This window comes from Nannobrachium achirus (assembly GCF_963921795.1).
Source record: "Nannobrachium achirus genome assembly, chromosome: 6".
Lineage (NCBI taxonomy): Eukaryota > Metazoa > Chordata > Actinopteri > Myctophiformes > Myctophidae > Nannobrachium > Nannobrachium achirus.
The window spans coordinates 18926385-18942951 of NC_137815.1; the positions used below are offsets into that span (position 1 = coordinate 18926385).

General features: G+C 43.5%; 1 protein-coding gene across 2 annotated transcripts in view; it reads left to right on the forward strand.

Moving 5' to 3' along the window:
* LOC308287451 (inositol 1,4,5-trisphosphate-gated calcium channel ITPR1-like) overlaps nucleotides 1–16561 on the forward strand; it is a 190134-nt gene extending 173573 nt beyond the window's left edge. For both annotated transcript variants that reach the window (XM_080728624.1, XM_080728623.1), the window contains 8 exons: nucleotides 635–799; nucleotides 3166–3355; nucleotides 4099–4212; nucleotides 4572–4711; nucleotides 5781–5946; nucleotides 6490–6650; nucleotides 10480–10641; nucleotides 11794–16561. In XM_080728624.1, the coding sequence (XP_080584750.1) occupies nucleotides 635–799; nucleotides 3166–3355; nucleotides 4099–4212; nucleotides 4572–4711; nucleotides 5781–5946; nucleotides 6490–6650; nucleotides 10480–10641; nucleotides 11794–11880 (1185 nt within the window). In that variant the 3' untranslated portion in view covers nucleotides 11881–16561. The remainder of the gene's footprint in view (nucleotides 1–634; nucleotides 800–3165; nucleotides 3356–4098; nucleotides 4213–4571; nucleotides 4712–5780; nucleotides 5947–6489; nucleotides 6651–10479; nucleotides 10642–11793) is intronic.
* Nucleotides 16562–16567: the final 6 nt, after the last annotated feature.

Sequence of the window (16567 nt, forward strand, 5' to 3'; positions counted from 1 at the left end):
GTTGGGAGCGAGCACTAAACGAAATGCACACACAGCACGTGACAAGCTGCGGTGCGGTGTTGCGCTGTTTTTCTATACCAATGAAATGGGAGATTTCACGAGATATGTAAATGTAACCATTAAGCAATAACATACCGTATGCACTGTAGCCTAATCACTCTGAAAGCCGGACAATTATGTGTCCGGCCAGAGGATGCGCTGGGCGGAGGACAGCACGGTCAAAAACCGGACTGTCCGGCGTAAATCCGGACGAATGCCCACCCTACTGTTTTCTCTCTCAACAGTAAAGAAACCAACATAAAGTTTAAGTGTATAGAGGGTATCTGCACATTTCTAAAGTGTCAATTTAAGGACTTTTTAATACCTCTAAAATAACAAATTAAACATTGGCCAAAATGTCAAATATTAGAGGCAGAAATTGTGAAAACAGCAGATCGACATGCTCACAACGCCTCACGCCTCATGTAGATGTGCTATTTTCACAATAGAACAGTGTTATACAAAATGTAATGCCTCAACTCTTAGTGCTCGTCAGGGTGGGGTGGGGATCCCCAGTTAAAATATGATTATTTGGGGGGTCGCGGGCTGTAAAGGTTGAGAACCACTGCTCGACATAGTACCTTTTTCCTTGCAGGTGTGCAACAAGATCATCTTCCTGCTGAGCTTCGTGGGGAACCGGGGGACGTTCACGAGGGGCTACAGGGCCATGGTCCTGGATGTAGAGTTCCTCTACCACCTGCTCTACCTGATCATCTGCAGCCTGGGGGTCTTCGTCCACGTCTTCTTCTACAGCCTCCTGGTGAGTCCCCGCTTATCTGACCACACACCTCCTAGTGAGTCCCCGCTTATCTGACCACACATCTCCTGATGAGTCCCCGCTTATCTGACCAAACACCTCCTGGTGAGTCCCCGCTTATCTGACCAAACACCTCCTGATGAGTCCCCGCTTATCTGACCAAACACCTCCTGGTGAGTCCCCGCTTATCTGACCACACATCTCCTGATGAGTCCCCGCTTATCTGACCAAACACCTCCTGGTGAGTCCCCGCTTATCTGACCAAACATCTCCTGGTGAGTCCCCGCTTATCTGACCAAACACCTTCTGGTGAGTCCCCGCTTATCTGACCAAACACCTTCTGGTGAGTCCCCGCTTATCTGACCACGCATCTCCTGGTGAGTCCCCGCTTATCTGACCAAACACCTTCTGGTGAGTCCCCGCTTATCTGACCAAACACCTTCTGGTGAGTCCCCGCTTATCTGACCAAACACCTTCTGGTGAGTCCCCGCTTATCTGACCAAACACCTCTCCAAAAAGAGTCTTATCTGACCAAACACCCTGCTGCTGGTGAGTAACCTCACGCAGAGGTGTCGCACCAAATCCTGGGTCCTGGGTACAAGGATGCCCCATGAATGTTCTTTATAGGGGGAGGGGGTTTAACCCATTTAGACTGGGAACGCATTATTACAAATTATTCATGATTCTGAATCCATTGCAAGCATTTGTTTTGCACAAGAAAATATTCCTTGGACTAAAAACGGCCCCCACAAAACTGTGGAAAGTGATGACTCATTACTAAACCAGCAGATTTATCTTTTTGTATTTTTTTTTCCTGTATAGTAAGTGAGTGGCTGACTTGCTTTTTTGGAAAAAGTAGGTCCAGAGGATGCTTTGTGCAAAATGCGGTGCTTGCTGTATCACAAAGTGAACGATTGTGTGGCTAAGCTGCCGGGCTAGCAGGTGCAAACTTACAGTAACTCAAATTAACGTTACTAAAATCTTTTTTCAGCAGATCTCTTTGAGATGGAGAACCACTGACATAGCAACATATGTTGTTGTTTTGTTTTCTCTCTCAAAAAAAACATTGCTCGTTGCCTAGTGAGCTTCATCCCAATGTGTTTTTGTTTAGTTTGGTTTTTAATCTTGATGTGATTTTGATGTGTTTTTGGTCTGAATGATTCCCAAGACACCCCCCCCCTCCCTCTCTCTCTCTCTCTCTCTCTCTCTCTCTCTCTCTCTCTCTCTCTCTCTCTCTCTCTCCCTCCGCACGGTGCATTCAAGGACGAGGCCTTATTAATAACCATCATGTGGTTCATGTTGGCTTGGTGAGGTGTTAATGGCTGGACCAGCGTTCCAGGTCTCTCTTTATAAGGTGTCTGCAGAGCTGCGGTGTGCCAGCGGCGGTCCGGTGGGGGGGTTTCCACTGGCCGTGCAGCTGTGGCACCCCTCGTAAATGCACTGTTTTCATCGTTCATTTTCACGACACCCCTGAATTACACTGGTATTATACTTAATAGAACCTTTTATTCATGTCATGTTAGTAGGTGAAATAGGTTAAAATGGCCTTTTCTCATGGGGGGAAAAAACTAAAACAGGAATTTGGTTGTTAGGGATTAAAGGAAGAGTGGGCATTAAAACATTATTATGATGGTTTCTCTCTGTCTCTCCATCTCTTTGACCTGGTGTACAATGACATGGTCTCTCTCCACAGCTATGTTTGACCTGGTGTACAATGACATGGTCTCTCGCCACAGCTATTTGACCTGGTGTACAATGACATGGTTTCTCCTACAGCTCTTTGACCTGGTGTACAATGACATGGTGTCTCCCACAGCTCTTTGACCTGGTGTACAATGACATGGTGTCTCCCACAGCTCTTTGACCTGGTGTACAATGACATGGTGTCTCCCACAGCTGTTTGACCTGGTGTACAATGACACAGCTATGTTTGACCTGGTGTACAATGACATGGTCTCTCGCCACAGCTATTTGACCTGGTGTACAATGACATGGTTTCTCCTACAGCTCTTTGACCTGGTGTACAATGACATGGTGTCTCCCACAGCTCTTTGACCTGGTGTACAATGACATGGTGTCTCCCACAGCTCTTTGACCTGGTGTACAATGACATGGTGTCTCCCACAGCTGTTTGACCTGGTGTACAATGACATGGTGTCTCCCACAGCTCTTTGACCTGGTGTACAATGACATGGTTTCTCCTCCAGCTCTTTGACCTGGTGTACAATGACATGGTGTCTCTCCCGCATCTCTTTGACCTGGTGTAAAATGGCATGGTTTCTCCTGCAGCTCTTTGACCTGGTGTACAATGGCATGGTTTCTCCTGCAGCTCTTTGACCTGGTGTACAATGACATGGTTTCTCCTGCAGCTGTTTGACCTGGTGTATCGGGAGGAGACGCTGCTCAACGTGATAAAGAGTGTGACGAGGAACGGCCGCTCCATCGTTCTGACGGCGGTGCTGGCTCTCATCCTGGTCTACCTGTTCTCCATCGTGGGGTACATCTTCTTTAAGGACGACTTCATCCTGGAGGTGGACCGCATCCCCAACAACACCCTGAGTATGTACTGTACCCTACCACACCTACACATACATAACAACTTTAAGGACGACTTCATCCTGGAGGTGGACCGCATCCTAACAACACCCTGAGTATGTAGTGTACCCTACCACACCTACACATACACCAGTAAGACTCCCTAATCTGGAGATAAGCGACCGCCAGGTCGCAGCGTGATTTGAGAGCAAAATGTGTAGGAGCAGTGTCCAAAAATGTGTTTGAAAAAATCGGCCTGATGGTGGCGCTATATGGGAGAGATCCATGTTGATGACGTTAGTGTAGATATATTGTGTACCGATTTGTGTGATTTTAGGGCAAAATCTGTAGAAGTGTCCAAAAATGTGTTTGAAAAAATCTGCCTGATGGTGGCGCTATATGGGACAGATCCATGGTGATGACATGAGTGTAGACATTCTGTGTACCGATTTGCATGATTTTAGGGCAAAATCTGTAGGAGCAGTGTCCAAAAATGTGTTTGAAAAAATCGTCCTGATGGTGGCGCTATATGGGACAGATCAATGTTGAAGACATGAGTGTAGACCGAAGTATGTACCGATTTGCGAGATTTTAGGTCAAAATTTGTAGGAGCAGTGTCCAAAAATGTGTTTTGCGAAAATCGGCCTCATGGTGGTGCTAGAAGAGGGTGATGTGAGAATTGATGGGTTCAGCAGAAACCTCTTTTTATCCATCCATCCATCCATCCATCCATCCATCCATCCATCCCTTCATTCCTTGTGTTGCAGGGGGAGGAGCATCAGGAGGGGGAGGAGCATCAGGAGAGCTTCTGTCTGGAGGAGGAGTTTGTTCCTCCGCTGGGAACCAGGAGAACTGCACTGCTACCGTAGCCCTGCAGGAAGGTAGTGCACGCACACACACACACACACACACACACACACACACACACACACACACACACACACACACACACACACACACACACTTATTAGTAGTGGCACAAAATGTGGCTTTTATTATGCTGGGGTGGGATGGCTATGGACTCAGTTTCCCAAACTTTTAGCTTGTAGGAAACCAAAAACAAAGGAACCCATAAAAATGTGTCTGCGACCCACAAATGGGTCCCGACCCACTGTTTGGGAACCAGTGGACCACTGGTGGTGTAGAGGACAGGAGTGCAGCATCTTACAACAGGCCTGGGGGACCAGTGTCCATGTGTCTGTCTGACTACTACAGGAGTAATAACTGTGTTGTTTTACAGAGGCTGGGAGTGAGGAAGAGGAGGACGAAGGCTTGGAGAGGACATGTGACTCTCTGCTCATGTGCATCGTGACCGTTCTGAGCCACGGCCTGAGGAGCGGGGGAGGGGTGGGGGACGTCCTGAGAAAACCCTCCAAAGAGGTACAAAAATAAATTCTGCAAAGAGGTACAACCTCTACCTTTTAATAAAGACAATATAGTTTCAGGACACTGGGACCAGTGGCGGAACAGTATTCACATTTTTAGACGGACGGACGGACGGACGGACGGACGGACGGACGGACGGACGGACGGACGGACGTGTTGTTCCGGCCAAAGAAATGCTGTTTTTAATCAAATATAATTAAAATAAATTTGGGAACTCAGACCTTGGCACGCGGAGACATCTGGAATAACTCGGGGAATTGGCATTCAATGAGTTAAAGACCCAGTGAAATGGCTATTTTGGGCGTTTTATTTTGAAGTTTCAGTCTGAAACGTAAGCCTGTGTGTTTCTGAACCAATCAGAAGGGACCAGCCCTTCAGGCGATGGAACGTAAAATCTGAGTCATATGTGATGCCTAATGTTTTGTTTGTAGCCATCAAACAAAACAACGCAGAGAGAGATACACGACCAGGCTGCCTGCAGAATGTTTGTTACCAAGTTATTATTCTAACCTATAATGTTTACAGATAGCCCTACATATTTTATTGTGCTCATTAAGTTTACCATGAGTAGGCTAATACATAGTTTGGACGTCATCTTGAATGACATTCAAAACACAGTAGCTTTGTAATTAAAATCAGCTGTGTTTGGAGGAATGTGCAGCAATGGGAAACAAAAAGGTGAATGTAATCAAAGGTTCATTTTATTCAAAAAGTATGTCTGTCATCATGCAGCATGTTTCTGTTCACAGGAAATAATTAAGAATTGGCTATAGGGACTTCTAATATAAAAATACACAAAAATTGAAAAAAAAAAAAACAGGCTACATGGAGGTGTCCACCATTTGGTTCCCTTTTCATGAGTGTGTTTGTGTCACACGATGTAATGTTTGTGTCACATGACCTAGCGTTCCACGTCAACATCCATCAACTCTAAGGTTAGGTTTAGACAGTTTTGGAACACATGGTGGCTTTGACCCGGGGCGAGACAGTTTTGGGGCGAGCGTTCTTGTATTAATGCAGACAAATAACCCCCCCCCCCCCCCCCCACCCCCCCCCCCTTCAGGAGCCCCTGTTTGCAGCCAGGGTGATCTACGACCTCCTCTTCTTCTTCATGGTCATCATCATCGTGCTCAACCTGATCTTCGGCGTCATCATCGACACCTTCGCCGACCTGAGGAGCGAGAAGCAGAAGAAGGAGGAGGTCCTGAAGACCACCTGCTTCATCTGTGGTAAGTTTAACTAACTACTAAACTACCTGCTTCATCTGTGGTGAGTTTAACTAACTACTAAACTACCTGCTTCATCTGTGGTGAGTTTAACTAACTACTAAACTACCTGCTTCATCTGTGGTGAGTTTAACTAACTACTAAACTACCTGCTTCATCTGTGGTGAGTTTAACTAACTACTAAACTACCTGCTTCATCTGTGGTGAGTTTAACTAACTACTAAACCACCTGCTTCATCTGTGGTGAGTTTAACTAACTACTAAACTACCTGCTTCATATGTGGTGAGTTTAACTAACTACTAAACTACCTGCTTCATCTGTGGTGAGTTTTCATCTGGATGGATGGATGGATAGATAGATGGATAGATAATTAAAATATGAAGTATAATAAAAAAAAAAAAAATTGGCATTATGTTTGATTGATTGACAGCAAGAAGGGCCTGTCAGCTCCAAACCCCCACAATGCAACGCGTTGTTTTCAAGAGTCAGTAGCATTGCAAAGAACGTTATGAATATAAATTGTACTTCCCTTGCCTGGCCTCCAGGGCTGGAGAGAGACAAGTTTGACAACAAGACGGTGACGTTCGAGGAGCACATCAAGGAGGAGCACAACATGTGGCACTACCTGTTCTTCATCGTCCTGGTGAAGGTCAAGGACTCTACGGAATACACCGGACCTGAGAGCTACGTGGCTGAAATGATCAAGGTTAGATTAATATTAATACAATAATTAATAATGATGATCAAGGTTAGATTAATTAACTCAGTGGTTCTCAAACGTTAACATTTCAAGGTCTCCCCTTAACTCTGACATTGTACAAATGGAAGCAAATGAACCCGTTAGGGTTCATTTGAAAATAAGTCAAAGAATTAATTATTAACTCATTGACTGCGATTTTGACCACCCTTCTTTTGTGACAAACTGTTTACCTTTAACGTGGGCGCGTGCGTGCACATCGTGCACGACGGTTCATGGATCACATTCGCTCTACGATCCTGCCGTGGTAAGCTACAAAACAAAACAGCCCTCCATAGCGACAGCGTCTGTATGCCTTGTGGATGTTGCGTAACGAGGAAGTGAATGTGTTCGGAGACAGGATACAGGTCTGTTTCCGGTCATGGAACATCCGTATCCGGCTTCCGTGGATAGTGCAGCTCTATAGAGAAGATAATGGCGGATCGGTGATCATACTTTAATTGTTTTATAGCGATTATAGCATATTGACAGCTTGTCATACTCGGCATAGGCACAACGGACAAACGTATATAACTCGTCATACTTGTCATAGGCAGTAAATGAGTTAAAGAGTTGGTGCCATCATTTTGTACTTTTTCTGTTTTTCATGTGTCTAGGAGGTTGAAAGTACTTCATTAGACCCCCTGGTGTGTTTTTTATAAGCAATTATGTATTCTCTTGGTATTTGTTTGTTTTCTCTTGGAGGCTGCCACCTTGTGGTCAAAAGTGTCAGTTAAAAAACACACATACTAAGTATGTCACAGTATCAACTCCTTCCCTAATTACCATTCACCCAACACTGTGGGGTGTGGCTAACTTCAGCTGGGTCACCACCCACCATGACATCCATGCATACTTAAAGGAGAGTTTCTGGGTAAAATAGACCCCCATACCTTTTTAAATGTCTTCTCCCAAGCTTGCGAGATGGTCCAGACACCCCAATAATCCAAGCATTAGCTTCTCCAGGGCGCAGCCATTGTTGTTGTTAAAAAGCTACTCTTTTCGAGTCTCGTTCAGCTTGAACTCCCGCCGTCTCTCGCGGGACAAGACTGAGAGTAGAGCAGCAGCAGCAGAACCTGTAGAAAGCTGTTGTCCCGCGAGAGACGGCGGGATTTCAAGCTGAACGAGACTCGAAAAGAGTAGCTTTTTAACAACAACAATGGCTGCGCCCTGGAGAAGCTAATGCTTGGATGAACTATATACTGTACGGGGAACTGATACGGAGCGAAAAAATGGACTTTGAAGCGAGCGAAATAACCGGATTAGACATTGACTGAAAGCGGGCCATTATGGAGCCATGGTCGAGTAGAAGCTGAAATCAAAAATGGAATATAATGCTTCTTTTGGACTATGGGGTGTCTGGACCATCTCGCAAGCTTGGGAGAAGACATTTAAAAAGGTATGGGGGTCTATTTTACCCAGAAACTCTCCTTTAATGAACTGGGGGTGTGGCCACATGAAAACCCAATTTTAACTCTTTCTGTATACTTTTTTGGAAAAAATCTTCCTCCTAGTATAATCATAATACCTGATAATCATGTTTTAGAGGGGGGGGAAATCATTGCACCACCTCTTTAACTCTTTGACTAGTTTGACGAGTTATATTTATGTGTCCACTCTGCCAATGACGAGTTTGACGATTTTGGGCCGAGATTTGCATAAAAAAGCTGCGAGGCGTTGTGAGCTTGTAGATCGGCTATTTTCGGCAAAGAGGTTTGGTGTAGAGGGGAAAAAGAGCATTACTAAGTACAGAGTGAAAGTTCAAGCTTATTAAGTATTGACGGTTCAAGTGGTTAAATATCTGAAAACTTCCAAAATACACTGATGATTGTGCTGTCAAACGATGAAACTATATGGATATGGAATGTACAAAAAGGTTGTGGGGGTCCCTGCTTCATCTCTCTCTCTCGACTAAGGGGTCCTTGGCCTGAAAACGTTGAAGACCCCTGTTGTTGACAGGAGCATCTGCCCCTCCCTGTTGGACAGGATGTTGAACAAGGAATTCCCATGAGCCACTGCCCCCCCCCCCCCCCCCCCCCCCCCCCCACACACACACACACACACACACACACACACACACACACACACACACACACACAGAGATCAAGGTGTGATAAGCAGAATTACATGGAATGCACGGAGGCTGGTTATGAGGTCACAACAGCTCATTCTAGATCGTGCATGTGTGTTTAATTCTGTGTGTGTGTGTGTGTGTGTGTGTGTGTGTGTGTGTGTGTGTGTGTGTGTGTGTGTGTGTGTGTGTGTGTGTGTGTGTGTGTGTGTGTGTGTGTGTGTGTCACAGCTCTTTGTTCTCCTATAGCTGAGTGTTTTACATCCAAACATCACATGGTTGATGGCAGGACAAATTCAATAAAGGAACATTTCTACATAATGTGTGAAAAAATGAAACATTTCTGGAATTTGATTAATTTACAATGAATCAAACAATTCACAAAACTGTAGACAGAATTTGATTCATCCATGTGTCGGTGCCAGCCTGTTCGCTCCGTTCCGCCATTTGTTTTGTCTCTCCGAAAGTGGCTGAAACACAACCGCGGCTTCCTATTGGTCTGCTGTGCGGAGCGAGCAGGCTGGCTAATTTATAGAATGCCAGAGATCCGGATGGACAAGAAATATCGATATCTCATTGCTATAACATATTTAGCTTTTTTTGGACAGATGAATCGTCACCCAGGATCAAATAGATACTCATTAGTTGTGTCTGTTATGGACTTGTTGTTTCCTGTTGGCTGGGAGTAGGGGTTGGAAGTGGGAGAATTGTCTCTCTAATAAAAAGAAAGTAAAGATAAATAAAGCTCTTATCTTACCGAAAAAGCCGCCCGCCTCTCATTGAAAATTAATTGCTAGGAGGTGGAGACCGCGCCTAGTCAGGAGGGCACCTAAGACGTCCACTGGAGTCTTAGGAGCACAACCTGGACTGGTTCCTGGTTATGAACAAGGAAGATAAGGAAGGAATGGAATCACGTGACCACTTGGCATGCGCCATGTCTGGCTATGAAGCTCACCATGGGTGCCAGAACTTGCACCGGAAGTGCGATAAAATACATGTCAGTGAAGCGACCGCAGTTTTCCCAATGACCCTGAGCACAACGGTGGGGGCTGATGGGCAATAGGCTTCCCACACTCCCGCGTCCCCACCGTTGCGCTCAGAGTCGTTGGGAAAACCGCGGTCGCGTCAGTGAATGGAGCCGGCTTGATCAGCTCATGAACAAACCTGGAACAAAAACTATTTATGAACGACTGAGACCTTTGTCATATAATCTGTTCAGGAATATAAAAGAAGACATATCAAAGGTATTTTCACAATCACTTGCTTTTCGATGTACATAGTACATAATGAAATAATAATAATAACAGTAAATAATAATAGTTTCTGTCTCCGAAGTATCACAAGATTTGGTTCCCAGACAGGAAACGGTGGATAGTCTTGCGATACTTAGCACGTTTAGAAACATACTTTTTGCTCTTTAGATACTGCTATAGAATGACAGTGCACACATCGAAAATCCACACAATGTGTGACATGCCTTCTTCTATTTTCCTGAGCTGAGTATGTTATAAATGTCTCACTTTTTCATAAATAGTGTTTGTTCATGAACTTCATGAGCTGCTGGGAGGCTGCTCCACAGTCTTCCACCGAACTACCGGCTGCAGTTTGGAACCCATGGTGCGACGAATCTGCCGGTTGGAATTGCGAGATAGCGAAAGGGGTGTGGATGTCTTTACCTCCTATTTACCTTGGTTATGAATGAAGGTGTTTTCCTGTCCAATCACACAGGAGCACAACCTGGACTGGTTCCCGCGCATGCGCGCCATGTCTCTGGTGAGCAGCGACGGGGAGGGAGAGCAGAACGAGATCAGGAACCTGCAGGAGAAACTGGAGTTTGCAATGAGACTGGTGAACAACCTGTCTGGACAGCTGACCGAACTGAAAGAACAGGTTAGTATTATTAATGTTGTTATTATTATTAGTAGTAGTATTAGTATTATAAACCTGTCTGGACAACTGACTGAGCTGAAAGAACAGGTTAGTATTAGTATTATAGTTAACCAACCTGTCAGCTGACTGAACTGAAAGAACAGGTTATTACTAGAAATACTGTTCCTACGAAACAGTGTGGGCTCGCATGGAACACCATATATGGGCACAAAGATCTACCCAACAGGCACTCATATGGGCATAACAATCTGCGGCCACTCCAACATTACTTCTGAGACTCCTACAGTTTATATACTTTATATAGGCCTACTTTATTATCTAAAGATTTGGGAGAACATGCTACAAAAGATTTCATGTGGGTGTTCCATATTCCCTAATGATAGGCTACGATTGCCTTCTAAAGTTTGCTGGATCGCTCTGTTTTCACACACAAATCATGAACACCACATGCCTTTTCTTTGCAATTAGCCGCGCACATTCCCTCAACACATAGCCATACATGCCACATAAAATCTTCACATCTACCTGCACATGGGCCTCTTCTAGCGCCACCATGAGGTTGCTCTTAACTCTGCCACCGTTGCCCCTATATCCATGCCAAACTTTGCACACGCACTCCTTGGAAGGCAACTTACAACCTCCAGCTTCTCACATGGCCCTCTTCTAGCGCCACCATCAGGCAGATTTTTGCAAAACACATTTTTTGGACACTGCTCCTACAAATTTTGGCCTAAAATCACGCAAAGCGGTAGCCTACACAGTATCTCTAAAGTCATGTCATCAACATGGATCTGTCCCATTTCCCATATTCCCTCCTGATTGGCTACGACTGCCTTCTAAAGTTTGTGCTTATCTCCCGATTAGGGAGTCTTACTGGCAGTTCTAGGTTAATATAATAGACATAGTTTGGTTGTCAGATATCATTTTAAGTGTGTTTTTATTAGTTAATATAATATAATATAATATAATATAATATAATAGTGTTCAGATATCATATGCATATACATATAGATATATATTATAAGTGTGTTTTTATAGGTTAATATAATATAATATAATATAATATAATATAATATAATATAATAGTGTTCAGATATCATATGCATATACATATAGATATATCAGATATCATAATATAACTGTGTTTTTCAGATGACCGAGCAGAGGAAACAGAAGCAACGCATCGGTCTTCTGGGTCATCCCCCACACATGAACATCAACCCCCAGCAGCCTGCCTGACTGGGGACCCCCTACTGGGGACCCCCCTGAGGACCCCTCCACGGCTGGCCTCCAACAGTGCCTGAACATTCCTGAAAGTCTGCTGCTTAGCGGATCAGGGATGGGACGATTATTGTGACCCCCAAAAATTTACGATAATATCACGATAATCAAAATATCCCCAACATCCATTATCCTGGGGCGGATCATTTGCCACAAAAAAAAAAAAAAAAACGAGCACATCTAAAAGCTCACAACGCACCGTGAGCTTGTAGATCGGCAATTTTTTTGGCAAAGAGATTTGGTAGAGACTGGAAAAACAAGACTGTATCAAGTATGTTATTTCCAGGTCCGTTTTACCAATTATAGAGGGTTTAAATGGTACCATATGTTTTACCAATAGAGCGTTTAAATGGTACCATATGTTTTACCAATAGAGGGTTTAAATGGTACCATATGTTTTACCAATAGAGGGTTTAAATGGTACTGGATATGCAGCTCGACAAATAAAAGGTGAATTGATCCCAGTAAATGAGAGCGGATAATTTTACGATAAATGAAATCGCCACGATAGGATAATAGTGTTTTTTTATCACGATAAACGATAACAGTGAGTCTGGTCCCTGTAGCGGACAGGAGACCGTACTGTATGTACTGTAACTGCTCTCTGTCGATCGCAAACCAAAACTGTCATAAAAGCAGCAGATCTACAAGCTCAAAACGCATCGATCCGCGCCGCATTTCCAGATAGTAGATTTGCTGCTTTCCATGCTCCACTCTGAATCAGGTTTGGCTGGAAGTGTTCCACAAGTGTTGCGCTGGGCGTCCCCCTAGCGCGACACGGTCGCATTGGAAAACAAGGAAGTGCTGATTAGATAGAATCCATTTTCTGATACTACGTCGTCTATTTCTCGCTTAAAATATTTTTAAAAACATTCTTGAGACCAACATTGAGTTCTAAATGTCGCTGTGTGGTTGTTTACATGGCTGACATGTTGGATACAGCACAAGATTCACGCAGTGCAGCTTGACTGCAGCAGGTGCTCTGAGTCTTTGATTAGGCAGTGGTCTGTTATAGAGCGGAGCGGTCTGTTATCCAGAAATAACAGACCGCTGATTTCAGCAACTGACCAATCAGAATCAAGCATTCAAACAAGCCGGGTAATAAGATAGAATACAGGTCACACACTAAAGGACCAGTCCCAATACTCAATGTTACATTTTCCTTGCGTCCTCCACTTGTGCCTTCTGCCCTCTCCCCCAAAGGGAGGTGTGGTGTGCCCTCTCCGCCAAAGGGAGGTGTGGTGTGCCCTCTCCCCCAAAGGGAGGTGTGGTGTGCCCTCTCCCCCAAAGGGAGGTGTGGTGTGCCCTCTCCGCCAAAGGGAGGTGTGGTGTGCCCTATCCGCCAAAGGGAGGTGTGGTGTGCCCTCTCCGCCAAAGGGAGGTGTGGTGTGCCCTCTCCGCCAAAGGGAGATGAGGATGAAGGGATCGATCTTTTTAAGACGGGGGTGGGCAACTATGATGATGGAGAAGGGCCAGCACTATATTTTCAAACGCACTCCAGATGGCAACAACGCATATACAGTCAGAAATACCCCCAAAAATTACGATCTACAAGCTCAAAACGCGTCACAGTGCGACATGTTTTGAGCTTGTAGATCTGCTGTTTTTGCTACTGAATTATTTTTTAGCAATTTCTTTAATTGGAATCCTGAAAAGTAAAAATTGTATTTAATTTCAAATTAATTTATATGTTCCTATGTTAACTTTATGAACTTAAATACGAATACAATGACAGTACATGACAATGACAGTAGTCATTAAGCTACTAATATAGACTAAATTAAAGCGGGTCATGTTTGCATGTTTGGAATTGTAACAGCTGAAATCAATAATATACCAGCATTCCGATATTAACCTACGGGCCGCATTAAGTGGCTGCATGAGGCCCCCGGGCTGCCGGTTGCCCATGTATGCTTTAAGGAATCGAAACGCTCTCAAGTTCGTTCAGCATCATTTGTGAAGAGACGGCAAATTAGTTATGACGTAACAAAGACTAAAAGACGACATTTCCAGCTGTGAATGGTCGACCGTTCGCCTCTGGAAACGCTGTATGGCAACACTCCAACGCTCCGGGCGACCTCGAGGAGCCTGGAACGGAGTGCCTCGAGTTACACTGGAACGGAGTGCGGAGAAGAACCAAGAGTGTTGGGGTTTGGATGCTGTGACTGACAGATGGTTTTGGAATAACAGTATTTAATGTCTTTTTTTTTTACCACGGCAGGAATACTTAATAATAATATGCAATAACCTGAAAAGTTCTGTTCCTTTTTATATTTTTGTTTCTTTTTATTTTATTTGTTGTATTTAAATGGAGAGATTATTTCCTTGACAAAAAGCTATATCCTGTAGAGTTCACCCTATATATATTTTTTTTTCTCCAAGCGTTTCTAAAAGCTGATATAAAAACCTGTGAGAAGTTGTTTTGTAATATGTATATATATATATATATATATATATATATATATATATATATATTCTCATGACTTACACTAGGCCCGCATTTTGTCAACCTAATTATTAATAATTCCATGTGCTCTGGAGGTTACGTTTTTATTTTTGGGTTATTGTACGAAGCTTTTTACGGATATAGCCGACGTACAAAACATGTAGGTTGGTTATTTATGGTTGATTTCCGGTACGCGACGGCGGCGTGCGACGGAGCAGAAGTTTTGCCGTTTGAGGCTGAGGAGGTTTTTGAAGGCAGGTGTGTTGACGCTCGTTAATGAAGGAGGTAGATCTACCACGTTAATGACACCTGTAAGGACAGCTTTTTGTTATTACTAACGCTGACACGTGAAGTCATGCTGTATCGTTTCAGTGTTGAAGTCATGCTGTATCGTTTCAGGGTTGAAGTCATGCTGTATCGTTTCAGTGTGTTGAATTCATGCTGTATCGTTTCAGTGTTGAAGTCATGCTGTATCGTTTCAGTGTGTTGAAGTCATGCTGTATCGTTTCAGTGTTGACATCATGCTGTATCGTTTCAGTGTGTTGAAGTCATGCTGTATCGTTTCAGTGTTGAAGTCATGCTGTATCGTTTCAGTGTTGACATCATGCTGTATCGTTTCAGTGTTGAAGTCATGCTGTATCGTTTCAGTGTTGAAGTCATGCTGTATCGTTTCAGTGTTGAAGTCATGCTGTATCGTTTCAGTGTAGAAATCATGCTGTATCGTTTCAGTGTTGAAGTCATGCTGTATCGTTTCAGTGTTGAAATCATGCTGTATCGTTTCAGTGTTGAAATCATGCTGTTTCGTTTCAGTGTTGAAATCATGCTGTATCGTTTCAGTGTTGAAATCATGCTGTTTCGTTTCAGTGTTGAAGTCATGCTGTATCGTTTCAGTGTTTCAGTGTGTCGTGACAGAGTTTAGTCTTTATGGAAGGAATGCTGCAGGGTCGGCCCTATAGCGCCCCCACAGGACAGTTTGTATAAAGCAACAACAACAACATGTATTTATTAACTGTAAAATACATGAATACATTTCTGGTACATTTTACGGAGAGAGTGTTTAGAGAATAAACATATTTAATATGTGGAATGGTTATCATGTAAAAAATGTAATACCAGCGAACGATTATATCAAAAATACTAATAATTAATAACTAATTTATACAAATAACTTTTGTTTCATTGAAAAATAAAGTTTGACTTAAATGTTACACACGGAAGTCATAGAAGTGCTAGAAGTTCTCTGACTTTTAAATATCATATCTAGGTCTCCTTTAACGGGTCCATTTGGTTCCATGTGTACCCTGCTGTCAGAGCTGGAAGGGTCCATTTGGTTCCATGTGAACCCTGTCAGAGCTGTAAGGGTCCATTTGGTTCCATGTGTACCCTATCAGAGCTGTAAGGGTCCATTTGGTTCCATGTGTACCCTGTCAGAGCTGTAAGGGTCCATTTGGTTCCATGTGTACACTGTCAGAGCTGTAAGGGTCCATTTGGTTCCATGTGTACCCTGCTGCCGGAGCTGTAAGGGTCCATTTAGAACCCCCTGAAGGGTCCCTGGACCACACCTTTGAGAAGCAGGGTGCTTTAGTGACCTCATCATTACAGAACTACACTGTAAGGCACCGTCCATAATTATCTCCCTTTGTTTGATATTTCTGGCACTGAATTAACTTTGTTTGATATTATTTCTATGTAGTCCTTCAAGCACTGATAAAGTATGTTATGTTTTGTTTATAGCACACAGATGAATGTATCTTATGTTTAATCTTATTAGTTGTCACCTTTCTAATCGTGCCTTCACCACTTGACGATTGTATGATTAATATTGTACAGTTTCAGCCTCAGTTTGTGTATAATAAAACACTCTAGGAGAGCTGTGATGATAATCCATCATTTTGTATATCCTTCATCCTAAACATTATGATGTCACTTTGATGGAAAAATGAAGCCTTTCGGAGCGACGAGGTTGAGAAAACAAGTTATGAAACGATCCCTCAGAACAAAACGATCGCTTAAAATGAAGAAAAAAAATTAACAGTCCCTTAAAACAAAGCGATCCCTTAGAATGCCACTTTGCAATCAGATTGTATACTTTATACTTACTGTATAGTGTACTGTAAACTATAATAGTACTATACTGTGTACTTGACCCAAACTCAACTTTTATACTAATATGTATTTTTTGTGGTTTGTATGAAATGC